The following is a 27,305-nucleotide window of genomic DNA, read 5'->3' on the forward strand; positions in this document are numbered from 1 at the left end:
AGAATGGCAGCGCATGGAAGATAATGGTATCATGCGGGAGGTGGAAGGGCCTATGGAAATGGAGCCCCCCCCCAAGGTGATCATATACAAAAAGAATGGTGACATTTGACTGTGCACAGATTTTAGGGCACTTAATAAGTATATGAAACGTGAGCAGTTTCAATTGCCAACCTTCAAAGAGGTGACCTGAGTAAATCCTGGATTTTCTCTGTGTTGGATAACTTATCTGGTTATTAGCAAATACCTGTGGCTGAAAGTTTGCAGTTGTTACTGACTTTCAGCATGTCATTTGGGGAGGTACAGCTATCAACAACTCCCTTTTGGGTGAGTCTCTGCTCCTGAGGTATTTCAGAGACTGGTGCCTCACCTCCTTGCTAATATCTAGATTGCATGTTGATATTTGGATGGCATTTTCATCGTTGCTAAGAGTCCTCCTGAGCGTAATGCTGTTCTGGACCAGGGCTGGAGCAACTCCAACAAGTTGGCATAAAGTTGAATGCGGCCAAGTGCAGTTTTGCAAAAGATGGTGTAGATTTTCTAGGGCATTCGCTGTTGGCCGATGGTGTGAAACTGGCACCTGAATGGCTACAAGCTGTTGCTTTGCTACCATTACCCACAGATAGTAGTAGTTTAAGTTCGATCCTTGGCCTACCTTGAAACATAGGTGGTCATGTTCTGTCCCATTTTTAGTACCTTTGCCAAGTCACTGTGGGGTTTAACCCAGGTCCGGTTCGTTTGGACTGAAGAGGTAAAACAGGCTTTTGAAATCTTGAGTCAAGCCCTCTGTCATATCCAATCATATGCATACTTTGATCCAAAGAAGTCGGTAGTGATTCAGTCGGATGCATGCAATTGGGGACTGGGCCTTGTTCTGCTCCAGGAGGGATGGCTGGTTATATTTGCCTCCCATATCCTCATCCCAATGGAAACAAAATATTCCTAGATGGGAGCGAGAATTCTTGGCATGGTTTTTGCTATTGTACACTTCAAAGTCTACTTAGTGGGGAGACAGTTTACATTAGAAACTGATCGTTTGCCTCTTTGGGCCTCTGTCATAAAGCCATTGACCTGCTGCAGCTTCACACTCAGCAGTGGTTTCTTCAGTTGCAGTAGTATGGCTTGAATTTGGTGCATTACCAAAGGAAATCGTCATTTGCTTGCTGATGCTCTTCTGAGAAATTCTGCTGTGATGGTGCCCTTGTGTGCAGAAACAGCAAAGTACACCAGATGCTTTTTATTGGAAGATCTACCCGTTGACTTAGGGCAAACTGATGCTAAACTGTGCAAGATGGTACATGCTGTACAGGCAGATTGGATGGACCCAATCCTTAAGAGAACTTGGTCTACATTCTACAAAATTTGTTCTGAGCTCATGGTGAAGACATGTGCTGCTCAACGTATCTTATGCAGAGAAGCCCGGGTGATTGTTCTAGCAGCGTTGTGACAAACAATCCTAGATGTGGCCTATGAAGGACATTTGGGAGTTAAAACAAATGAAGGAACAAATGCATATTGATGCAGGGTGGTCAGGGCTGCACTGGGACATAGAGCATCAGATGAAGGCAGGCTCAGCATGCACAATGCATAGAATAACTGCTCTTCCAGCCCCTTTGAAACCAATAGTCATAGACAGACCATGGCAGAGAATTGCAGTGGATATTCTTGGCCCCTCAGTTGCACTGTGTGGCTACACGGTGTTGATGGTTATGGAATATTACTGACATTACCCCTTTGCATTCATAAATTCAGAAGGCACCTCAAGGAGCTCATTTCTTGCCTAAGCAGTTAATTTGCAATGTTTGGCCTACCAGGGAGCCTTGTTTCCGATCATGGGACACTTTGTCTGGAGAGTTTGTGAAGGCTTTCTGGCGAGGTTTGGTACAGTACATTATAAATTTGCTGTCTACCCTCCCCAAGGAAATGGGATAGTGGAGAGACTGCATCGGACTCTGAAGAACCGTGTAGCTCACATACTTTTGAGTCATGGTTTATAGGATATTTGGAGTACACCTCATGCATGGACTGTAGAAACCCCTTTCTATCATCTCTTCAGCTGACCTATGAGGACCAACTTGTCTATGCTGACAGAAAAGGTTGATCCCACCTCTTTGCCATCCTCAAAGCCGATGTGACTAGGAAATATGCGAGTTTCAGAAAGTGTATCCATGCATGAATCTATGCATTCTATCCTGGACACGTGGTGTATGTTAGGCAAGGGTCTGGAAGCGTTTTTGATACTCGTGACGTGATCTTGCGGGTTGCAGGGTACAGACTGTGGCGAGTGCGTTTATCACATGGAGAATGTCTCGTTAACCAGCGAGAGAGATCCTGCCTACTGACAGGGGAACGGAGAGGGAGGAGGACACTCCTTTCTGTGTGTGCCGATGTCACGTGGCCAGTTGGGGAAGTTGAGCTGAATCCAAGGTATAACCTACAGGATCACCTGGTGCTTTTGGCAAGGTACTGCTGACCTTCTGGGGAGAAGAGAAGGAAACTGTATGTGTGGGGGGGGCATTTTGCCTTCCTGCTTATTGCTTCCTGAATTCAGTGTTCTGGTTCCTGATCCTGGATGTGAGTAGCGTTGGGTGTGTGCAGGGTTACTCAAAGCCTGCTGCTACATACCTTGTTCTTTGGACTGTTTCTTTGTTTTGTTCAGACTGTTGCTGACTTAACCGGTTCATGGTTATTATATGTGCTGATTGACAACCGGCCTGTGTGTCTTGCTTCGATTTCCTTGTGTTCTGGGATTGCTGTTGTGGGGCACATCAGAGTGTAACAAAAAATTTTTTTTGGTAATGCATAAAGAAAATCCACATGGGGCACAATTCCTCTTCTTTTTTGTGTTGCCACCACCTTGAAATCTGCATGGGCAGAGGAAACAGTTCTACGCCAGTCTGGGTTGTTTGACTTTCATGAACTTGTAAAATGTTTTTGCAGAGCCAAGTGACTGTTCCATACATAGTGATATTACATATTTAAATTATTTTGTCTCTTAGGCCTCGGACCATAGAAAGACCTTTAAATCCCTTGGCTTCTGGCAGAGGTGAGTCATTTATTCATCCCACTAAGCTATTTGGCAGCCCATGAGTTTTAGTGGCCTTAATGATAAAAGCTATTTATGCTGGCTCTCTGAATTAAAAAGAAAAATGATTTAGATCAAGCCTAGAACTGTGTGTGTACCATAAAGGACATTGCAGAGGGATGATGTTTTGTTGTGTAACAGCCCAGGAAAAACAGTCTGAGTCAGCACCATTGAAATCAACGTGAGCTTTGACGTTGACTGGGAACAGGATTGGTATATGGGCACTCACTTTTTATACTTGAAGATGCTAAGGGCATTTAAGAATGTCCCTATGAAATAAGGCCTCCATTGTATTAGCCTCTTTACAAACATCTAGTAAGAGATGGACCCTGCCCTAGGGGTTATGATCTAAATAGTCAAGATGAACAAAGGGTGGCAAGGAGAACAGAGTCAGAGAGGTGAAGTGACCCAGGACACGCAGCTACTCAGTTGCAGAGTTGGGAATAGAACCGGGGTCTCCTGACACCCAGTCTAATACCCTATTCACTCGACCACACTGCCTCTCTCCTCTTCATTTGAAATCTAACCCTATTGTTCATGCTAGCTCTTATGTATGAAAGCCGGAAAAAACATTTGTCCAATTGCAGCAGTCCAGGCATCTGTGTTGACACCTAATTTTAACCATGGGCGTTAGCAAAAGAGAAGTCTGGGGACTGGGTTTTCACTTGATTTAAAAGAATCTGAATTCTGTCCGCAAAAGCTCCTGCAGTTCATTCTTTAACACATGAAGAAAATGAGAGTATGCTCAAAGAGCAATGTAGCTGGACAAAATAGACAAAGGAAAATAAAATAAGAGTGCCGCCTTCTGATGATCTCATTGTACTGTGTGTGTAACTTCAGCTTTGTCTTGTCCACATGAGAAGGTAAGTGGAGAAATCCCCATTTTGCAGATGAGGTACACAAAGATTGACCCATTGAGGTCAATGTGAGTCTTCCCTTAGCCGTGAATGAGCTTTGGATAGGTCCCTAAATAACTTACCCAAGTCACGTGGGAAGTCTGTGGCAGAGGTGGAAAGAGGAAAGCAGGTCACCTACCTTCCAGTCCTGTGTTTACTAATCCTGTGATCATTTTTCTTCCCCCAAAGCCCTTGGGAGTGATCTTAATACCTTGTAGCAGTTACTTCCGTGCTAGTCAGTCTCTCAAAGCACTCTGCTTATCTCGTACCTTTACTGCACCAGCTTGAGATAATCTAACGTGCACGTATACAATGCTTTTAAACACTGGTAACACTACTTATTCTCTTGTCTGAGCCGATTTAACAACAATATCTGGATAGTCTTTACACTTTGGAATTAATTCTAGTGATGTAATTTTTGTTGTTGTTTTTCCCCCTCCCCCTAGGAGATGATGATGGTGAGTGACTTGTGTTGATTTCTGTTGTGGTCAGGAAAAAAAAAATGGATACAGAACTTTTTGCCTCTGCCTCTTCCACAATCTGAAGAGTTAGCATAGTCAGCAAGGCAAGCAAAAATGGGAATAGTTTTGAAATCTTCCTTTGTTCAGTTTCTCTTGCATGGATCTATTTAGCTTTACAGCTACAATCCGCTTAGCGTAACAAAGAGAAAGTTAAGGGGTGACTGGACCACTCTAAGTTCCTACATACGGAACAAATCTATAATAACGGGCTCTTCAACCTAGCAGAGAAAGGTATAACACAATCCAATGGCTGGAAGTTGAAGCTACACAAAATCAGACTGGAAATAAGGTGTAAACTTTTAACTCTGAGAATAATTAACCATGGGAACAACTAATTTAAGAGTCCTGGTGGATTCTGCACTACTGACCATTTTTAAATGAAGATTGGATGTTTTTCTAAAAGATCTGCTGTAGGAATTTTTTTGGGGGGGAAAGTTCTCTGACTTGTGTTATACAGGAGATCAGACTAGATGTTTACAATGGTCCTTTCTGGCCTTGGAATCTAGGAATCTCTGCGACTCCTGAAGAGAACATGCCCCATACTTGAGGCTAACAGCCTTTGAGTGGGGTTTTCAAAAGAGCCAAAGGGTTTTAGGTGCACAGGTTCCTGGATCAGCTGAGGGCTTGCACTGTGGGGCTAAAAATAGCAGGTTAGCTGCTCAGGCCGGAGCCCAGACTCTGGGAGTCTTCCCCCCTGCTGGATTTCAGAGCCTGGGCTCCAGCGAGAGCCTGAACATAGGCATAGCTATTCTTCACTCCGCAGCCTGAGCCCGAGGGAGTTGACCTAGGCTCAGAGACTTGCTGCCTTGGGTCTGGTTTGTTTGTTTGTTGACTGTGTAGACAAGCCCCCCGGTGCTTTTCAAAACCCCATCCCATAAGACCTGGACGGGGCTTGCTTGTTTTGGTGTGGCGGTGGTGTGTTTTATAACTCTGTTAATGCTAGTTCATTTGTGGCAGAGGGAGCTGCTTTTATGTAAAGCAATGCCATAAGACTGGGGCTTTTCACAGGAACCTAAACACCCAGCATCACTGAAAGTCAATAGCAGCTGGCACCTATCTCACGCTTTCAAGGGCTTGCTCCTGTGAGATGCCAAAATGTCCTCAACTCCTATTACCTTCAAAGCTGAGGGCGCTGTATACATCGTAGGAGTATTTAGTGCCTTGCAGGACTGAGCCCTGTGCACATGCTCTGCCTGTTCCCAGTTCTTTGTTCCCTGTGGCTTGTTTCTTTCTGCTTGTGTTCTTTCTCTGCATTTTCTTCCATCACGCAGCCGTGAGCAAATACAAAGTCCCGGTTTATGAGATGGCTGTAGATCACACTGACCTTCGTATTGTTTTTATTTCTCTGTTATAATGTTGTGTCTTCTGTCAACAATAAAAACCATTTGTTCCCTCTTCCCCTCCCAAAAAGGGATGCAAGCTGTTGCCCACCACTTCCCCTGGGGTTGTGTATTCTGCAGTGCAGTGCTCCCAGCTCCTGCTGATATGGGTGGAAAAGACTCTAAACTTTGCTTTGCTACAGTGTCAGTATTCTGTCTTTAGCTGCTAGCAAATGTCGAGTCTGACATTGGTGCCAGTCAGCTGGGAGGCTCTTTCAGCGGGGTTTTGTGTGTTCTCTCTTGGAAAAACTTGCAAAACGCAGCTAGGCCCCAACCCTGCAATCAAATTGGTATGGGCAAACTTTTCTGCCTGTGTAATCTCACCCCAGTCTTTGCAGCTCTGCATTGATTGGTTCAGAGGTCTGGCTGTGGTGTTCTGATTGGCAGATCATCACCTTACCATGTACATTCCTACTGTGACACCAAAACCAACTGTGATGTTACGACAAGAATGACCTCATAGGAACGGAGATACATGGATTCTCTCTTAGCCTGTAACTTTTTCCTAATTGTTTTGTGTGCTCTGAGAACAGCATTGAACAAATTTGTACCATGTTTTAGGTGATTTATTTTGGTGAATGTGCAAAATTTTCCTTGTCAAAGCTCTCGTGACTGTTTGTTTCTTCATTTCCAGGGAATTCCTTTTACAGTTGGCTGGAAGGTAATGGTTTGTTTTTGTTTTTTGTGAGTGATACAAAGTGGACTTTCTGTGGTGGTGGGGGAGCGGGGCATTAATTGCCAAAGCAAACTATGATTAAATTAGATCTCTGATAACACCAAGGGAAGGAAATTCAAACATCCGCTTTATTATTTTATATTTCGACTCGTTTTCCTTTCAGGCCTCTGCGTAGAGAAGAGAGCTTTCTACAAACTGATTTCTGGCCTACATGCAAGCATCAACATCCATTTGAGCGCCAGGTACCTCTTGCAAGGTGAGTGTGACTTTCTGCCTTATTTCGCTAAGAGCCAGGCTGCTTCTGCAGTCAGCTCAGATGGGAATTGACTTCCACTGCTTCGTAAAATACTAGCTGGTAGCCCATTTCAGCAGGGTTTGGGTCCAGCTTCGCTCTCCTTCTCTTCTCACTTCGTTCTTCTCATACTTCCCTTATACACAGATGACAGCTGGGTGTGGAAATAAGACGCACGAGGTTGGGTATACAATTATCCAAATGCCTTTAGAAGTCTTAAATTTTTAAAAAATTAATTGGAAACCAAAGCCAAAAATTCCAACCATAAATTTAGGCTCCTGAATCCAAATTTGGGCACCTGAATCAAAACCGGCACATGCTCAGAAGTGCTGAGCATCCACATATCTCATTGCTACTGAATGGAGCTGCCGGCATTCCGCACCTCGTACTGAACTGCTGGAATGTGGCTCACGTTAGGCACTCTGGGTTGAAAATGGCTGGCCTTTGCCCCTTATGCTCCTCCAGAGTCTCCTCACAGCTCATTTTGGAGTAACTTTGTGCTTTGCTCGTTACAGTAAGTTTAGCAGTAATTTCTCGCAGGCATTCTGATCTCTTCAGTTAAGCTTTTCCAAGATTCTTTAACTTTTCCCAGAACATGTACACTGCTTCTCTTGAGGTACCTAAATATGGACTAGATGCCTGAATTTAGACACCCAGCTTTGAAAATTTTGGTCCACACTTCTCAGTAGCATGATTTAAATGACCTCTCATTCCTCAGAATTGGCCAAGAATTGTAATACACTGCTTGTACAGACAGACAACTGCACATATTACAGGATTCCTTAAGACTTCTTAGTACAGCAGTTCTTGTTTAACAGACTCGCTGGTTAAGTATCTGTAACCTGCGCCAAAGGTGTCTCTTTATCCAACACTGCGTGTCAGTTAGTCACCGGATGGTGGTTACATCTCTTACGTTTGTATGTAGTTTCTCTCGTTTACAGAATTTTTTTTTTTTTTTGGAGCTTGAACACTAAAAATATTTTCACTAGTCCTCATTTGGACAAATCACTTTTTATTTTGCTGCACGTCTAGTTAAAAAGGCAGCACACCACCTCTCAGTGCAAGGACATCACTCATTTCATCCGGGGGTGCCTGAAGCTCTGGGTCCAGCATTAATTCTTGTTGCAATAAAACAGGGGAGCTGTTTTCCCTGTCTGTCTTCCTGCACAGGAAATCGTCCCATAACAAAGATGCCTCTCTCTGAATTTTGCAATGAGTTAATGGTTTTTGAGGGTAGGAATGAAGAGACAAAGGAAATTGGGGCATCAATCAATGTATGCTGAACTAAGAGATCAGTGGATTGGATACTGCTAAGGCCTCGTGTTCATGCAAATTACACCAGCTTAACTAAAAGTTTGTTTTTAAAACAGATTTAATTACCAAGGGGGTTGCATCAGTTTAGACCTGCATAGATCAGTTTAAAACTGGTTAACTTGATTTAGGTTGTACCTGTAAATTTACCAATATAAGCCAGTAAGATGATTTAAGAATGTCCACACAGGGTTTTAAATCTGTATAGAAAGCTAGTGCAACTTTGTGTGTGGACCAGGCTTGAGTTTTGTAAACATTAAATTCTAAAAATTAACTTTAACCACATGCATGGCATAGTGGGAAAGAAGTTTACTGCCCAATTTTCAAAGCCACCCTTTCCCCTTTTTTCTTCTCTCTCAGATACGTGGTTGGGGACGACGTGGGGACACAACATTACTGAGTTTCAGCACAGATTTGATGAAGTCCTTACTCAAGGAGAAGGTTCTAAGAGGCTCAAGAACCTGTATTTCCTCTACCTAATTGAATTACGGGCGATGTCAAAAGTTCTGCCATTCTTTGAGCGCCCAGGATTCCAGTTATTCACGGGGAATAAAAACAGAGACACAGAAACCAAAAACCAACTGCTGGAAATCCTTCACCTAACCAAGTAAATAATGCTGGAAAGGGAATAGTGTGCAGCTATGAATCTTATATTCTCCTTCTTAAAATGTTTTAGAAAATAAGATTTTTTTCTGTAGTGGGATGGTATGGGTCAGCTAATTATTTTAATTATTATTATTCCAGTGTGCTCTGAGTAGTGATAATACCTAGCTCTCAGAGCTTTTCATCAGTAGATCTCAAAGCGCTTCACATTCTTGTAATGTATTTAACTTAACACCCCGATGGCACAGGGCAGTGTGTTATCCCTATTGTACAATGGAGAACTGGGGCAAAGAGAGGCTAAGTGACTTGCCCCGGTATCTGAATTCAAACGGTCAAACCAGGTACTAAACCCCCTGTTTAATAGTTTAGGTTGTCTTTAAGCTTTTGCAGAACTGAGTTTAATAATGGCAGGTTTCAGAGTAGCAGCTGTGTTAGTCTGTATCCGCAAAAAGAACAGGAGTACTTGTGGCACCTTAGAGACTAACAAATTTATTAGAACATAAGCTTTCATGGGCTACAGCCCACTTCATCAGATGCATAGAATGGAACACACACACAATGAATAAGTTGGAATATGAACATCTTCATCATCTGGACCCATGGAAAAGAAGCCCTTGAGGAATTCCACCATGATTTCAACAATTTCCATCCCACTATCAACCTCAGCCTGGACCAATTCACTCAAATGGTCCATTTCCTGGACACTACTGTGCTAATAAGCGATGGCCACATAAACACCCCCTATACCGGAAACCTACTGACCGCTATGCTTACCTACATGCCTCCAGCTTTCATCCAGACCACACCACATGATCCATTGTCTACAGCCAAGCTCTGAGATACAGCTGCATTTGCTCCAGTCCCTTGGACAGAGATGGACACCTGCGGGATCTCTCTCAAGCATTCTTACAACTACAATACCCACCTGCTGAAGTGAAAAAACAGATTGGCAGAGCCCGAGGAGTACCCAGAGGTCACCTACTGCAGGACAGGCCCAACAAAGAAAATAACAGAACGCCACTAGCTGTCACCTTCAGCCCCCAACTAAAATCTCTCCAGCGCATCATCAAAGATTTACAACCTGTCCTGAAAAATGGTCCCTTACTCTCACAGATCTTGGGAGACAGACCGGTCCTCGCTCGCAGACAGCCCCCCAGCCTGAAGCAAATACTTACCAGCAACCACACAACAAAAATCACTGGCCCAGGAACCTATCTTTGCCAACCTATCCTTGCCAGGGCCCGATGCCAACTCTGTTGACATTTATTCAGATGGCACCATCATGGGACCTAGTTGCATTGGCCTTGCCATCAGGGACTCGTTCACCTGCACAATCGACCAGTGTGATATGTGCCAGCAGTGCCCCTCTGCCATGGACATTGGCCAAACCGGACCGTCTCTACGCAGAAGAGTGGGGACAGGTCTGACCTTGGGAATCATAACCTTTGAGGACCAGTGGGAGGGCACGTCAACCTCTCTGGCCACTCAGCAAAAGATTTGGGGGTGGCAATTTTGCAGCAGAGGAGCTTCCAACACAGACTCCGGCGAGAAACTGCTGAGCTTGAATTGGTGTGCAGGCTTGATGCCATTGACTTGGGTTTGGGTGGAGACTGGGAGTGGCTGGGTCATTACACGTATTGAATCTGTTTCCTTAAGTATCCCCACACCTTGTCGTCAAGTGTCTAAATGGGCCGTCTTGATTATCACTACACAAGTTTTTTTTCTCCTGCTGATAATAGCTCATCTTAACTAATTAGCCTCTCACAGTTTCTGTGGTAACTTCCAACTTGTGGGTGGGTGGGTGGGTGGGTGGGTGTGTGTTATATATATATATTATCTCTTACTATATGTTCCATTCTATGCATCCAATGAAGTGGGCTGTAGCCCACGAAAGCTTATGCTCGAATAAATTTGTTAGTCTAAGGTGCCACAAGTCCTCCTGTTCTTTTTGAGTTTAATAACTGTTTGTTTAGCTGTCACTTCTGAAACTTACTTTCTATCTGACTGATCTGCGGAACTCTAGTACTAGCTTTACACTGCAGTCCAAAATAACTTTAAACATCTAAAAAGCGATGGTCTTGGATATAGGGCGAGACTCTATTATAGGATGTATGGGGCATGTCAGTTAACTAAGATTAGAATCTGGCCCTCTGCCTCAGAGGGAGATGCTGTAGTTCGTCAGTTTCCCATGCCTGGTCGCCTATTGTTCGTGACTGAGACATGGATAACTCTTATTATAAAAATTAGAGAATTTTTATGTGTATGCAATAGATTTAAATGATACTGTAAAGTAGAGATTCAGAGCCCAAATGACTTTTGAAAATGGAAATTAGACTAAGTGACTTAGCTGTTTAATTGCCTTTGACTTTCAATGAGACTTAGGAGCCAAAGTGCCTAAATCACTTAAACAGGATGTAAGCTCCTGTCACTTAAGGATTTTTGGAAATTTCACTCTTTTTTCTTGCTTCAGGTCTTTCCCTTTGCACTTCGATGAAAACTCATTTTTTGCTGGAAATAAAAAGGAAGCTGCTAAATTAAAGGTAATTGTTCACCTTGTGTCCCCCTTCCTGAAACTACTTGCTGACAAAATAAAGGACTTCTCAAACTGGGTTATCAGACTGAATAGGATATCGTAAGACATTGATATGCTTAAGTTACTAGACCAGAAATATCCAACTGGAGTAAACATATTCACTAGTTTTCTTAGCATGTCTGATAATGTAGAAAGCTCAGATGCACCACAACACCTGTCTGGTAAGTGTAGGGTACAGCCTGCCTGATAGAGCCCCCAATACCTGAAAGCATTTCTTTAGGCACTAACTAATCAACATGTGATTTTTAAATCTCTTAACCATGTAACAACGATGTTCTGTATTTAAAAGTCCTATTTTTTTTTTAAAGGAAGAATTTAGGCTCCATTTTAGGAATATTTCTAGAATTATGGACTGCGTTGGGTGTTTAAAATGTCGTCTTTGGGGAAAGTTGCAAGTAAGTCCAATAAGCAATTTATTCCATTTTTACAGTCTAGCACAGGGGTGGGCAAACTCTTTCTGGCCTGAGGGCCACATTGGGGTGGGGAAATTGCATGCAGGCCCATGAATGTAGGGCTTGGGCAGGGGGTTGGGGTGCGGGATGGAGTGCGGTGTGTGTGTGGGGGGGGGGCAGGGGTGCAGAGTGCGGGAGGTGGCTCCGGCCTGGCACTGCTTACCTTGAGTGGCTCTGGGGTGGCAGCAGCATGCACTGGGGCTAAGGCGGGCTCCCTGCCTGCCCTGGCCCCGTGCCAGTCCCAGAAGCGGCCGACACCATGTTCCCGCAGCCCCTAGGGGAGGGTGGGATGGCCAGAGGAGACTGCATGCTTCCCTTGCTGGCAGGTACCTCCCCCAAAGTTGCCATTGGCTGTGGTTCCCTATTCCTGGCCAATGGGCGCGGTGCCTGGAGGTGAGGGCAGCGGGCAGAGCCCTCTGCCCCCTCCCCCAGGGGCTACAGGGACGTGGTGCCAGCCACTTCTGGGAGTGACATGGGGCCAGGGCAGGCAGGGAACCTGCCTTAATCCCTGTGCCACAGGGCTGGCAATCCCACAGACCGGATCCAAAGCCCTGATGGGCCGAATCCAGCCCATAGTTTGCCCACCTCTGGCCTAGTGCAAGGGGTCCTGGTGCATGTCTGGGGCTCCTAGGTACTACTGAAATACACATGCCTAATAAATGAACCCACTCAAAAATGACTGTTTGTATTAATCTGTTCAAATAAAGTGATGGGAAATGAAGTTAATTTGCTAATCAAATGGCACACTTCCTACTGTTATATTTATACTGCACAGACTCAGGGCTTGGGTACAGCTTTGAAGATCCTCTTTTCACAAAAACTGATAGAAAACATGCCAGAAAGTGGTCCCTCTTCTGGATTCCAGCTAACGAGACAAGAAATAGTCTCCTTCTTTAATGCCTTTGGAAGGTTAGTTTAAAATTTTGTGTTTTGCTTTTTTCCAATCTAAATAAAATGTAAGGTGGTGCATACCAATAAAGTATACTGTGATTAGTAACTGCAGCATTAACTCTTTAAAAGATGAGCAGACTTCCTGATGATTACAGTTCTAAATTTCAGTTGATTGTTTTGATATAGTTTAAAGTAGGAGTAAGCAATAACGTTCTGTTTCATTTTCTATGATTTAAAGATAATGCTTAAGGCTCTCATATGAAGAATTCAGAAGTCTGTAAGAAATTGCATGTATCTGTTTTAGGAACACATTGTCCAACAAAGGTACCCATTTTTAGGTCTCTGTTTAATGTGGAGGCTGACCTTTAAAGCTTCGAAGTTGTATCAGTTTACTTTTAAAACATTTATTTGCAAGAGTTCTGTTTAACAGACATCCATCAATCAGGCTCTTTGGGAGCTGGGGAGGTTTGTTTGGCAGTAACTGTGGAAAAAAACCTTTCAAAAGAAAGACGTTATTGAAAGATGTTTTGGTTACACGCCATACCTTTGTTCCGTTAACAGGTCTGGAGTTCTTAGTTAGCTCACAGGGGTTTTCTGTGAGATTCTTTGCACCAAGTTACTGGCTTTTAAAGTTTCGTAGTCCTGGTTTATAGCTAAATTAATTTCAAACCAAGCCTCTGAGTTTTATCCTCTAACGCCAGTTGGTAGCACATGGCGGGGGAAAACTCCAGGGTAGATAAGTTGGTCTGGAAAACATTAAGCACTTTCTTCAGCAGGTTGACATTTTTCAGCTTATGCAGAGAGGCAAAAACACAAACCAAAAGCTCCCATCCTTTTAAAAAAAAGATTTCTGGCTCCTGAGATTCGCTTTTTAATGTGCTGATTTAGTGGTACCTTAGAAAACAGCTTGTATGAAATTGGGAGCATGCCACAGGTGAATATTTCCAAAGGAAGCTGATTAGTGACACAAATTCCCCCCCCCATCCCCCCCAAGTCCTTTTATGTGCTAAAGTACTGTGCAGGAGTCAACTCCAATCTGAAGCTGTATCCAGCAATCAGGGCTTTCATTCCACTTTATCTTCCTATCTATATGGGCTGGAAGTGCTTTGTAAAACAAACATTTAACTACATCAAGACAAACTGAAATGTTCATTTCTTCATCATATGTTTGTAAATGACTTTCAAATCAGCTAGTCAGTATCCTCTGTTAAGGAAAAAAGAATACAATGAAGGAGTATAGATTGCTGTTATTATATGGGAAGTTAAACAAGGGACTTGCCCTGGTGGTTCTCTCACTGATGCCAAACCTCCTGTAGCAAAGTGCATTTTGCAATAAAATGACTTGGGGTGTGCAATTCAGAAACTTTTAAAACAAACCAGTTTATCTGTAAGTTGTTTCGACAGCCCTTCTGAATGGCTGTTTTAATTTTATAGATGGCTTCATGACAACCTCTGTTGAGCAACCGTATTTGACCACACCTTAGCTAACGTTCTATTTATGAAGGGCCCACTTCTGTTATCACGATTAAGAATGTATAATTTACATATGGCTTTAAAATGAGTCAGTAAAACTTGTTTCAGTTCCATAATTCCTTTTAACATGCAAAAATCCTTAGCTGCAAGAACGGTTTTCTAATGTTATTTGCATTTATATAAAAACATTTAAAATGAGTCCTTGTGTATTTTAGATTTCTCTTACCTTTTTTCCTCCTTTCTCTTGCATACAGGATTTCAACTAGCATTAGAGAGCTGGAAAACTTCAAGAACTTGTTACGAAATATGTAGTGAATTTGTCTCTCAGAAAGACTTAAATTACCTTTTTTATTCTGTTTTCTATAAAACAGAGGAAAAATCAGGTTTCCTTCACACTTCAGACAACCAATAGGGAAAAGACACTGGAAGAACTCTTCACTTTACAGAATGATTGCAGCAGTAACCTGCTGAGACCAAATCTTTTGTACAAAGCAGCTGCTTTTTGTAAAGGGGGTGGGGGAAAAATTTGATTGTGTAAAGTAAAATGATCAGTTTTTATTTTTTGAAGATAATTTTGAATGATTGACTAATTAAATATGTGCTGCACTCCTTCCTTTGATAAAACTTATGTTTGTTTACCTTCAGAAATTGTCAGTCTTGGTGAAAATGACACTGGACAAATGCAGAAATACAAAATACAACTACAGTAACTCACTAGGGGTTGTCTGTGTTCAATAGTTTTTTCCAGACCCCACCATTTAAGTTGTTTTAAAGGCAACATTTTGAGAGAGTGTAAAATAGAAACACTCTTCACTTGGTACAGTCCTGGGGCATACTACAGCGTAGCTTGGAGGAGCCACCTAAACTTCATGGTTGATGATATAAAGGACAACTGCTCTCTGTTGCTCTAGGTTTGTCTATAGGGGAAAGCTGCACCAATTGAAATAAAGGTGTGATTCTAAACCAGTGCAAATCCCTGCTTGGATGCACTTTATTTCAGTTTTAAACCAGGCTTCTTTCAGTTTAGCTTAAGTCAGTTAGGAATCAGTTTGAGCTTATGCTCAAACTGCTTATGCAAAAGCTTATGCTCAGATAAACTGGTTAGTCTCTAAGGTGCCATTAGTACTCCTTTTCTTACTGCTGTAAGTGATCACACAGAGGTTTGCATCAATTTAAATCATTTAAAAATCCAGTTAAAGTGAAACTGGTGAAACCTTGTGTAGACAAAGCCTAAAACAGTATTTGCTCTGACTACACTTTTCCCTTAACCCTATTTTAGAAAGGTAGTTGAGTACAATATGCGAGTTGGATACTTCTAGTCAAATCAAGAATGGTTCTATACAAATGAATCTCAGTGCATCAGCAATCACAGCAGGTCTTAAAGGTTGCCAGACATTTCTTCCCCAGAGGCTGAGATGAGACTGGCACATCTCCCTCAGCAGGTGAGAAACTTCTCACACCAGTCAGCTTAACTTCCGTACCTGAAAAGATAATGGAGCAAATAATTAAGCCATCAGTTTGCAAATATCTAGAAGATAAGGTGATAATTAACAGTCAGCATGGATTTGTCAAGAACAAATAGTCAAACCAACCTTTCTTTGACAGGGTAACAAGCCTTGTGGATGGGGGGGGGAAGCAGTAGATTGATATACCTTGACTTTAGTAAAGCTTTTGATATGGTCTCGCATGACCACCTCAAACAAACTAGGGAAGTGCAACCTAGATGGAGCTACTATAAGGTGGGTGCAAAACTGGTTGGAAAACTGTTCCCAGAGGGTAGTTCTCAGTGGTTCAGTGTCATGCTGGAAGGGCATCACGAGTGGAGTCCCACAGGGATCAGTTCTGGGGCTGATTCTGTTCAATATATTCATCAGTGATTTAGATAATGCCATACAGAGCACACTTAAGGTTTGTGGACAATACCAAGTTGAGAGGGGTTGCAAGTGCTTTGGAGGATAGGATTATAATTCAAAATGATCTGGACAAACTGGAGAAATGGTCTGATGTAAATATTGAATTTCATCCTAAGGACAAACACAAAGTACTCCACTTAAGGAGGAACAATCAGTTGCACACATACAAAAGGGAAATGACTGCCGAGGAAGGAGTCCTGTGGAAAGGGATCTGGGGGGCATAGGGGACCATAAGCTAAATATGAGTCAGTGTAAGACTGGTGTGTGGTGTTTTTTTTTGCTTGCAACACAAAACAAAAAAAATACCACCCACAAACATTCTGGGATGTATTGGCAGGAGTATTGTAAGTAAAACTAGTAATTATTCTGCTCTACTCTGCTGATTAGGCCTCAACTGGAGTATTGTGGCCAGTTCTGGATGCCACATTTCAGGAAAAATGTGGACAAATTGGAGAAAGTCCAGAGAACAAAAAAAAAAAATTAAAGGTCTAGAAAACATGACCTACAAAGGAAGATTGAAAAAACTAGGTTTGTTTAGTCTGGAAAAGAAGACTGAGAGGGGACATAGTTTTCCAAGTACATAAAAGGTTGTTACAAGGAGGAGGGAGAAAAGTTGTTCTTAATCTGAGGATAGGACAAGAATCAATGGTCTTAAATTGCAGCAAGGGAGGTTTAGGTTGGACATTAACCACCCTGACAGTTAGGAAGTTTTTCCTAAACACTGGAATAAATTGCTTAGGGAGGTTGTGGAATCGCCATCATTGGAGATTAAGAGTAGGTTAGACAAACACCTGTCAGGAATGGTCTAGATAATACTTAGTCCTGCCATGAGTGCAGGGGACTGGACCTCTTGAGGTCCCTTCCAGTCCTATGATTCTACACATGCACAAGGTGCAGGGAAAATGAATGCCAGGGTTTCCCCCTCCTCCCCCAAGAGGGCTATTTCTGGGCCCTGGTCCTGGCTTTCATTCTCAATATGCCTTACCTTGGCTAGTATGGATTTCCCACAAGCTGCTCTCAGGATGGGGGGACATTGTTCTTCCCTGCTCCACCAGCCTGGCATGTACAGGGAAGAAGTGTGCATGAGCACGTCTCTTCTCTTCCTCATAGCCTGGCCAACAGCCTTGTGTCGTTCAAGATCCTTTTGTATTAGTTCCTAGCTCTCCAATAACTATCCCAGCTGCAACAGGTCAGGCACTATGTTCCACTCTGGAAAAGTGGGCAACAAATGTAGGGACTCGGTCCTCCATCATTGTTGGTTGGAAAGAGCAATTCCTTCCCCCATGCAGCAGCACACAGAGAAGATCTTTGTCAAGTGCAGAGCCCCTGCTCTCGCTCACCACTTTTTCCTGAGCAGCAGCAGCAAAATTGGGGAGAACCTGTTGGTTCCCCTCCTCTGCTGCCAGCCCTCAGTTTCCTGCTCGTGCCAGCCACATGTATTATTTCCCCACCCCAAGCCCTGGCTTTTAACTAACCATCACATCTGGCAACATCCACCATGAGGTTTCATTGTTCAATACAACCCCACCCTAGTTAAACACAGTTTCTGGAAGGCAATCACCTCAGACTTTTGCTGTTTGATGACTGATGGCAGCAGTGGCTAGGGTCACGTGCTCCCTTAGGGAAATGGGTGGATTTTTTAAGTTGACAGCAGAAAACTTGATGGTAAGCTAGTGACTGAGCATACAAGTTCTGCTCTACCACTGAGAGTGGGTGTGTGTCATGAGGAGGGCAGGCTGCCTCTATGCAAGAGCCACAAGTCATTTGGTTTTCGGTCACTGGGCACTGCAGAGAAGGGTGGACATGGAATGCCCTTTGAGCCGAGAGCTAGGCCCAGCCTGTGTTATATTGACCACGTTTAGCAGGGTAGTGCCATGGGGGTAGGTGCTGTACAGGCGCAAGTGGCAACAGGCCCTGCTCTGAAGAGCTTAGGATTGAAATAGGATGATGGGTGGGGTGGGGAAGGGGAAAACACACGAGCAGTGGGAGGGTGGCCACTGGCAAGGCCTGGTCCATTACTCCACCTCCCTCAGCACTGTGCCATGCAAAGGGAGGGGGGCAGGTAGTAACAGGCCTAGCACTGGCAGGGGTTGAGGTTTCCTGGTACAGAGGAGATGGGCAAGCCAGGGTACTAGGGAAGTGGAGGAAATAATGGCCCATGTGGTCATCCCCAGGAGCTGCTGGCCAAGGTAGAGGGCAAGAACCAGGAAGTCTCACACAGCTGCAGGCCTGGAACCATGTGAAATCAGGCCAGAGGGAAGTGAAGAGATGTGGGGGGCTAGGCCCACAGCCTCTCATCACTGTAATGGCCCCCTCTCCCCACACCACCTGACACACATACCTAGGGTGCCTTGTCCACTCTCCCTTTGTGCGTGTTACTGGCTGCGTAGGTGCTGCCCCCATAGCCTTTACTGGCTGTGTGCATGTGCCTAGTGCCTGGTGTGTTGTCTCCCCCCCCAAAAAAAGTTTAAGTATATCCTCCCCCAGGGCCCAGAGCTTCAACCCACTCAGCTGCCTTGTTACAGCAGAGGGTGGGCTCTGAGCTTGCCACATGCCCCCGGGGGCACCTGGCTAGAATCAAGGCTGGGTGCACAGGCCAGAAGTGTGTCCCCCCATAAAGGGAAACTCTGTTCAAGCATGGCAGCTGCTCCAACCGCACAGCTTGTGTTTACGAAGTAGGGAGAGGAGTGCCAGAACCCTTTCCTTCTACATTCCCAGGAACAGAGATGGAGGGTTGCAGAACAGAATGAAGAGGTGTGGGCAGGAGGGGTGAGAGGCTATGTCAAGGGTAGCTTGCACCTCCCCTTGAGGAAAGCTAGGCCCTCACCCCTCCTGCCCACACCTCTTCATTCTGTTCCAAGCTGCAGACAGACACACACGCACACTTACTGCTCGTTACAGATACAGAGAGTCACTAAGATGCCCCAAGTCACCTCGTGGATTGGCAAGTTGCAGACCGGGCTCTTATGCTTGTGGTTTTCCTGCATCAAAAAAGTCACTGGACCTTTCCAGCTGATCCACATTTGGACAGTAATCCTACAAGATGTGCCACGGGGAATGCTTGTTAGGGAGCACAAGACCCAAACAGTAGTATCACTTTCCCCAGTTTGTTCAAGCCAGAAGATTCCTCTTAGACTTACGCACTCAGTCTCTTTAGATGTGTCCCTTTAGCAAGTGTGTGGAAGCTGGCTCTCCGTGCAGGAATGCAGCAATTGGGGGTGGGGTGGGGGGGGCGAAAGAGAGAAGGAGGAGGAGAAGAGAAGTCACATGGCTTTAAAATAATTTCAAACTTGGGTAGAGTCCACTGACCAGTGGACAAGTGATGCAGAGACCCTAGTTGCCTAACTGAAGGCAGCACCGGGAACAGAATTCAGCCCAGATGCCCATAAATAGCACAGGAGAATTTATTCCACATAGTGCTTGGTTACAGTTTAGTGAACAACAACAAATAGGTACATTCATTGGCCACAGCTTCCTGTTGCAACCAGCTCTCGACTGGTTCTGAAGCTGAGAAACGGTTAAACCATTACAAAAAAAATATGGAATGAAAGGCAACTATGCATATAAAAGTCATTGTACACGTCAGCTATAAATTACTTCAGTAAAACACAACACCGGCCCCAATCTGAGCTGTCGGAGTTCTGAAATTGACGGCCATCCATACAAAGTAATAAAAACCAAAACGTTTGCTAGTCACTCACTAGTACACACTTAAGCAACAAGACTCACTGCCCTGATCGGTGATCCTAATGAGAGGAAGATCATATTGTCGTTCTGTGCGTCAGTGCAATATGAACAATGAGTCTGTAGCCCTTTTTTTTTTTTTTGCACAACACTCCCTTCCCTCCAAAGGAAACTTAAAGTGCTCCTAGTGCTTTGGACTTTTAAGCAAAAACAGGGGCCAGTGGCTGAACTTCATGTCTTTGGTGACTTATGGGAGGGGGAAAGAGAAGGGCTGCGGCTGGAGTTCAGGTCCCTAACTAGTTTCACCATAAGTCAAGCAGCGATCGAGACAGAGCAACTGGTTTCTGAATCCCAACCTAGGCAACGAGACGGGTCTTACAATGGTAGCTAAAATAAAAGTAGCTGGGAGAACGGTTTTCCTAAGTCCTTTCTGGCTCGAGCAAGAAGGATCCAGTGATCTGCCAAAAATAGTCTCCGAGCCTTTAGAGGAAGGAGTACAGGTTGCCTTTGTTTTGGACCAGGGAGCGAAAGAGGAAAGTGAGGACATTAGAGTACCCCTACACCTCAAGCCAGCTGCTCAGTTTCTGGGTGGGGGTTATACAGAGAGAGGGGGTCCCTGGTCTGCCAGCTAACTGGTTCAGAACTAGCTCAGTAACAGCAAGGATTTAGATCTGCTCACTATACACTCAAATGTTCTTTCCCCACACACATCCTAGGCCTGCCCCCCAGTCGCCACTATCTTCTTTGAGAACCAAGAGTTTATTCTTGGAAAACGTGGGTCACACCCACCATATAGCTGCAAGCCTGGGAATCAGCATTAAGGCTAGACAGTCACTTCAGTCATGTTCCATGTGCCAGCGGTATCCCCACTTGTCTAGTGGGGCCATTTCCCCACTGTCCTACAGACATGGTCTTGTTCAGTCCCTCAGTGAAGTTCTACTTTAACATCAAACCTTAATTCAAGTTTAAAAACGAAGCACGCCCTTGGAAAGTGCATGCAGTTGATCGGCAGGACCAGCTCCTGCCATCAGCAACATATGCCAACTGTTTAAGCTTCTAAAGGAATGTAAGGTGGAGAGATCCTGGGGATGCTGGAGAGAGCGGCTGCCCTACACTAGCCATAGCAGCTTTGCCATAGAAGCATGCTTTTCCTTGTAGGAGCTACTAATCTGTGTAGACCAACAGTGTATTTAACAGCTCACTTTAGAGCCTATCTAAACACCTGTGCATCCTCACAGCCACGTCTTGCTTTCCTATTTTAAATAGGGTGCTTTTGGACACAGTTAAAAAAGTGATTTAAAGACCAACTTCCTGCCAGAATATAATCCTGGACGTTAAAAAAACCTACACATTCCATTAAATGCTACTCACTCATTAGACCCACCCACCCTCCAGTGCACATGCTGCAACGAGATGCCAAAATTTATCCAATACTTCAACAGGGGGTCCCCCTTGTTCAGGTCATGTTGCACTACTTTTACATTACATTCAGTGGAATGTCATGGGACACTCATTCCTCAGACACAGTACGAAGAGACAGGAGAACTAGAAGTTTTGAGGCAGTCCCAAATAGTGGCACAGATACCACACTGTAGGCTTCCCGATTTCTGTCAGAAAAAGCTGCCATGAAAGTGAAGAGAAGTTTTCATGTTTTAAGAAGGACCTCTAGTTTATATTCAGCCAGGTTAAATATAAAATTGCTATTATCCCCCAAGGCAGATTAAGCACCAATTCCACTAGGGAATGCAGTGAACAGATCCTAGTATGAAAGAAGCCATGTTATGTATTGGTTTCGGCCAAAATAAAATGCTCGCGCCACTTATCCAGACTCACTGCTAGGTTTGCTTGAAGAAACCACCTGGCAAGGAGCATGCCTCATTGACACATGCTCTCTCCACAAGCTTAACAGTAACTACTCATTCTGCTTGCTCTAGGTGGCATTTTTCTGTTTAAAAGAGCAGAGATGGTTACTTTTCAGTGACCTTCATGCTAGAAACAGCCATTGAGCTCAAGCCTTTAAAGACCTTCGCACACCCATGCTTTAAGGTTTGCTTTAACCCACAGTCCAGCTAAGAGTATTTTAGTAGTCTGCTGACATGAGGACCAAGTTAGAGTAAGACCACATCCCCAGCAAAGAGACACTAAATTTGTATTGTGAATATGGCACATTATACATTAGGTAACTTTCTTCATTAGTATAAATCCCACACAGTTTCTCTGAAGAGAGAGAGATTGTGTCCTTGGAGTGGATCAGGACACCGAGCACAGCACGGTCTACATATTGACGCGCCCGTCTTCACGGGATGACCTCTCCCCAGTCATGGATGTGCAATTAAAAGTAACATGGAACAGACGCAGGCTGTTCCAAAGGGAAGTCGGAGCGTGACGTGTTCCTTCAGAACATGCAGATAAAAAAAGTGCAAATATGCATCTGATGTTGGTCTAGTGAGTCAGCTCTGGGGCTTCTAGCTGCCAACGAGCATCTTGAGAAGACTTGACCTCCCTCCCAAAAAGCTCCCAGAGATTTTTCACTTTCCCTTTGCTACACAGTACCATGAGTAACAGTTTTACATACCACACACAGCCTAAGTCTCCAGGTCCTGGTTTACAGCTGCAAGAGAGAATGGAATGTTTGTGCAGATGGAGTTAGATGTTTGGAAAATGATCGGACTCCCACGAAAGCCGCCCCAAGAGAAGCGAATCTTGGTGGGGTTCTTCAGTTCTGTGGCGTGGAGTATAAGCTGTGGTGATTGTTAGTTTCCAAATCACTACACGTGAAGAGCAGTGGGGCGGTGTCTGGCTTAGGTCCACTCAGACAGGGAATAACCGCACAGCTATCGCTCTCAGGCAGAGTGCCATACCAGCCGGAGCACTGAGGGGTAGCCAAGCTTTGGAGAGAAGAAATGGGAAATATTGGTTAGAGATGAGAGTCTAGAGTTATTCCAGGATTGTGCTGTCTAGTGCTGGAGTTCTAATGCAAAAAAAGTTGAAAGTGGCTTCAGGTAGGAATCTTTGTCCAACGCTTCAACTTTTCAGAGGTGACCAGTGATTTTGGGTGCTCAACTTGACATCTCAAAGGGCCCTTAGTTTTCAGAGAGTGGGCGTCCAGCACCTAAGAGGCCAGGACCTTTCTGATGGGCATCCTAAGCGGAGCATCCAAATAAATAAATAAAAAGTACGGCTGTCAAGCGATTAAAAAAAAAAATCACATGATTAATCATGCTGTTAAAGAGAATACCATTTTAAAATATTTTTGGATGTTTGCTACATTTTAAAAGATTGTAATTTCAATTACACAGAATAGAAAGTATACAGTGCTCACTTTATATTAATTTTGACTACAAATATTTGCACTGTAAAAAATTTTTCAACTCACCTCATACAAGTCCTGTAGTGCAATCTCTATCATGAAAGTTGATCTTACAAATGTAGACTCATGTACAAAAAAAGTGCATTCAAAAATAAAAATGTAGAACTTTAAGAGCCTACCAGTCCACTCAGTCCTACTTCTTGGCCAGCGAATCACTCAGACAAACAAGGTTGGTTACAATTTTCAGGCGATAATGCTGCCTGCTTCTTGTTTATGTCACTGGAAAGTGACAACAGGCGTTTGCATGGCACTGTTGTAATTGGCGTTGCAAGGTATTTACATGCCAGATGGGGCATACGAATGTTTGGCATATCTGGCATGTAAATGCCTTGCAACGCTGGCTACAGAAGTGCCATGTGCACGCCTGTTCTCACTTTCAGGTAACATTGTATGTAAGAAGCAGGCAGCATCTCCTATCAATGTAAACAAACCTATTTGTCTTAGTGATTGGCAGAAGGAGGACCAAATGGACTTGTAGGCTCTAAAGTTTTACACTGTTTTGTCGAGTGCAGTTATGTAACCAAAATGCAGATTTTCATTTTCATGATAAAGAGATTGAACTTCAGAATTTGTAGGAGGTGAACTGAAAAATACTCTTGTTTAACAGATTTGAGCATAAGCTTTCTTGAGCTACAGCTCATGAAAGTTTATGCTCAAATAAATGGGTTAGTCTCTAAAGGTGCCACAAGTACTCCTTTTCTTTTTGCGGATACAGACTAACACTGCTGCTACTCTGAAACCAGTTCTAGAAATAGCTCCTAGAAGTGATGAGTGAACTTGTGTATATTTGTCTTTATTTTAGGGCTGTTGATCGCAGCTAACTCACAGGATTAATTCAAACAAATTAATCACATTTATAACTATCCAAAAATATTTAATATTTTTTTAGTTACAACACAGAATACAAAGTGCAGTGATCACTCTATTTTTTGTTACAAATATATGTACTGTAAAAATGATAGGTTTCAGAGTAGCAGCCGTGTTAGTCTGTATCCGCAAAAAGAAAAGGAGTACTTGTGGCACCTTTAGAGACTAACCCATTTATTTGAGCATAAACTTTCATGAGCTGTAGCTCAAGAAAGCTTATGCTCAAATCTGTTAAACAAGAGTATTTTTCAGTTCACCTCCTGTTTAACAGATTTGAGCATAAGCTTTCTTGAGCTACAGCTCATGAAAGTTTATGCTCAAATAAATGGGTTAGTCTCTAAAGGTGCCACAAGTACTCCTTTTCTTTTTGCGGATACAGACTAACACGGCTGCTACTCTGAAACCTATCATTTTTACAGTACATATATTTGTAACAAAAAATAGAGTGATCACTGCACTTTGTATTCTGTGTTGTAACTAAAAAAATATTAAATATTTTTGGATAGTTATAAATGTGATTAATTTGTTTGAATTAATCCTGTGAGTTAGCTGCGATCAACAGCCCTAAAATAAAGACAAATATACACAAGTTCACTCATCACTTCTAGGAGCTATTTCTAGAACTGGTTTCAGAGTAGCAGCAGTGTTAGTCTGCATTTGCAAAAAGAAAAGGAGGATTTGTGGCACCTTAGAGACTAACAAATTTATTTGAGCATAAGCTTTCGTGAACTGTAGCTCACTTCATCGGATGCATCTAGAACACCTGTCATGCCAAGATGCACTCAGAAAAGCCTGGATCTCAGTCTGATGAGAACACTACAGCCCCGCTAAGTTTTCATACATCTTTTGGCTCAAGATTGTTATACAGCAATAATGGTTACTCCAGGGGGAAAAAAAAAAAAAACCAAAAACAAAAACACACCACACTTTACCCAGGACTTTCTGCAGCTTGCAAGTCTTCACCAGGAATTCAGCAGTTTTTAGTTTAGAGGTACACATGCCTGTAAACCTCTATGCATTTTAACAAAGACTTTTTCTCTGACTTTAAGCACCCAAGAGTGACCTGATTTTCAACAGTGGTTAGCACCTGTGGCCAAAGTCCATAACATAACTGGAATATGCTTCATGCAAAAGGTCTCTTGAAAGGTATTACAAAGTTTATAATCTGAATGTGATCATCCTATTTGTATAAATGTATCACTCTTGTATCTGAAGCTAGAAATATAAAATATAACTGAGTGCCTATTGTAAGTATGCAAAATGGGGGCCATTAATGGTAGTTTGGAATCTTGATGGCTCCCATTAACCAGGACAATTGTCTGTAGATAGGTTTCAGAGTAACAGCAGTGTTAGTCTGTATTCGCAAAAAGAAAGGAGTACTTGTGGCACCTTAGAGACTAACCAATTTATTTGAGCATGAGCTTTCATGAGCTACAGCTCACTTCATTGGATGTTTCACTTGTTAGTCTTTCTGTATACGTGTGTGCTGGCAAGTGGGTAATGAAGTCTTACAGTGACATGTGATCATGTCATCTGAACTAGAATCCATCTTTAACCTGATGCTTTTTCATTGAGAAGGAGGGATGGGAACCCAGAGAGGGACAAAGGATTTCAGCCTTGTGCAAAAAAGGTATATAAGTGGGTGGAATAGAAAAAAGGGAGGCAGCCATCATGAGAGCGCCCCTAGCTATCACCTGAGCTGTAACAAGGGCTGTACCAGGGGAAAGGATTGTGCCCAGACTAGGAAGGTGTCTGGTCTGTGAAAAACTTATTGAAATATCCCTAAGGGTGAGATTTTATCTGTATTCAGTTCTTATTACTGTACTAGACTTACAAGTTTTATTCTATTTTGCTTGTTAATACACCTTGTTCTGTCTGTTACTACTTGGAGCCACTTAAATCCTACTTGCGGTATTTAATAAAATCATTTTACTTATTAATTAACCCAATTAATACATACCGGGGGGCAAACAGCTGTGCATCTCTTTATCAGTGTTATAGAGGGCAAACAGCTTTATAAAGGGTAAAATGGATTTATTTAGGGTTTGGATCCCATTGGGAGTTGGGCATTTGAGTGTCAAGGACAGGAACACTTAAGTTGCTATCAATCAAGCCTGCAGCGTTGGGACACGTGGTTCAGACCCTGGGTCTGCGCTGGAGCAGACTGGCGTGTCTGGCTCAGCGAGACAGGGTGCTGGAGTCCCAAGCTGGCAGGGAAAGCAGGGGCCGTAGTAGTCTTGGTACCTCAGGTGGCAGCTCCCAGGGGGTTTCTGTGATCCAGCCCATCTCACTCAGGTCCTTAGTGTAAGCCACAGCTTATGTTATGAACTGCCTCATTTATTTGGTCTACCGGTTCGAGGCCCCTTTGCTAGGAAAGATTCTTTGGCTTAAAAGAAGAGCAGGAGTTGGGTGCTCTGTAGACACTGTTTGCTGCTCACAGGTGAGAGTCGAATGGTGATTCTGAATATCTGAACAGCTCCCCACCTACCTGCCTCCTTCTCTGGCACCAAGTCTTGGCAAGTCCTCGTCACTGTCATATCGCCTTGGATTGTCAAAGAAGTACGCTCTGGAGCTATAACTGTGACTGTTGATCATGCCAGCTGGTGTCTGTTGATAAAGGTAAAAAAAGCACCCAGTTGTTTCTAGAGATTACGTAGTGGAAAAAAAAAGCAGCTATTTAGCTTGAGTAAATCAGACAAGTTTCATGTGCAACGAGCAACTTGAAAAAGATCTTAACCCCAGAGCAATTAGTTCATAGCCTACCAAGTTCTGAGTGAGCCTCTGAGCCCGGAAGAACAGCACCACAAAACTGGTCGGCACAAGCTCCCAGAGGAAGAGGACCACTCCAAACACCACATATTCTTCACCACTGACTTCCTCCGTATGCATCTGGAAACGGAGAGGTTATGGTTAAGCCTGGAGAGTTGGGTCTTTAAAAGAGCACTCTTGGGGCGGCGGGGGGGGAGAGGAGAAATATGAGTGCGCGCATACACACAGATTTTCCCCAAAGTGATGGGATTCCAAGAAAGACTAGGATGCAGTGCACAAACTCTTCTGGATTTCAAATCTGGAAAGAGTTCGGATTAGTGTTGCACACTGCAATTGCCAGACTGGCTCAGATCAGTGGTCCAGCTAGGGCAGTGTCCTGTCACTAAGTGGCCAGTACCAGCTGCGACAGATTTCAGCTGAGAGCTTCCACATCAAGCCTACTCAGTTTTCGGGGTGGGGTGGGGGGATGGGCTAGTTCCTTAGTGTAGAAAGTGGACCCCTCACCAATCAGAGCAAGTGTTTCATGTCAACTC

The 27,305-nt window shown here is 43.7% G+C and overlaps 2 protein-coding genes across 3 annotated transcripts in view; one reads left to right on the forward strand and one right to left on the reverse strand.

Annotated features, from left to right (window-relative positions):
* ERO1A (endoplasmic reticulum oxidoreductase 1 alpha) overlaps positions 1 to 14,817 on the forward strand; it is a 35,152-nt gene extending 20,335 nt beyond the window's left edge. The window contains exons 8-15 of the mRNA XM_084630818.1: positions 2,997 to 3,043; positions 6,513 to 6,539; positions 6,718 to 6,810; positions 8,518 to 8,764; positions 11,231 to 11,300; positions 11,662 to 11,748; positions 12,581 to 12,714; positions 14,424 to 14,817. Coding sequence (XP_084486944.1) covers positions 2,997 to 3,043; positions 6,513 to 6,539; positions 6,718 to 6,810; positions 8,518 to 8,764; positions 11,231 to 11,300; positions 11,662 to 11,748; positions 12,581 to 12,714; positions 14,424 to 14,481 — 763 coding nt within the window. The 3' untranslated portion in view covers positions 14,482 to 14,817. The remainder of the gene's footprint in view (positions 1 to 2,996; positions 3,044 to 6,512; positions 6,540 to 6,717; positions 6,811 to 8,517; positions 8,765 to 11,230; positions 11,301 to 11,661; positions 11,749 to 12,580; positions 12,715 to 14,423) is intronic.
* A 431-nt stretch (positions 14,818 to 15,248) lies between these two features.
* Positions 15,249 to 27,305, reverse strand: part of GPR137C (G protein-coupled receptor 137C) — a 32,414-nt gene continuing 20,357 nt past the window's right edge. Inside the window, exons 5-8 of one of the 2 annotated variants that reach the window (XR_014712021.1) lie at positions 26,767 to 26,892; positions 26,492 to 26,610; positions 22,342 to 22,654; positions 15,249 to 15,650 (exon numbers count right to left, since the gene is read on the reverse strand). Coding sequence is in view for 1 of the 2 variants with exons in the window: in XM_084630819.1 (XP_084486945.1) it covers positions 22,483 to 22,654; positions 26,492 to 26,610; positions 26,767 to 26,892 (417 nt within the window). In the remaining variant the exon portion in view is untranslated. Of the gene's footprint in view, positions 15,651 to 19,468; positions 22,655 to 26,491; positions 26,611 to 26,766; positions 26,893 to 27,305 lie in introns of those variants that run through there. The other variant, XM_084630819.1, reaches the window with a different exon arrangement.

The sequence above is a fragment of the Lepidochelys olivacea genome (assembly GCF_965140295.1).
Source record: "Lepidochelys olivacea isolate rLepOli2 genome assembly, chromosome: 6".
In the NCBI taxonomy this organism is placed as follows: Eukaryota; Metazoa; Chordata; order Testudines; family Cheloniidae; genus Lepidochelys; species Lepidochelys olivacea.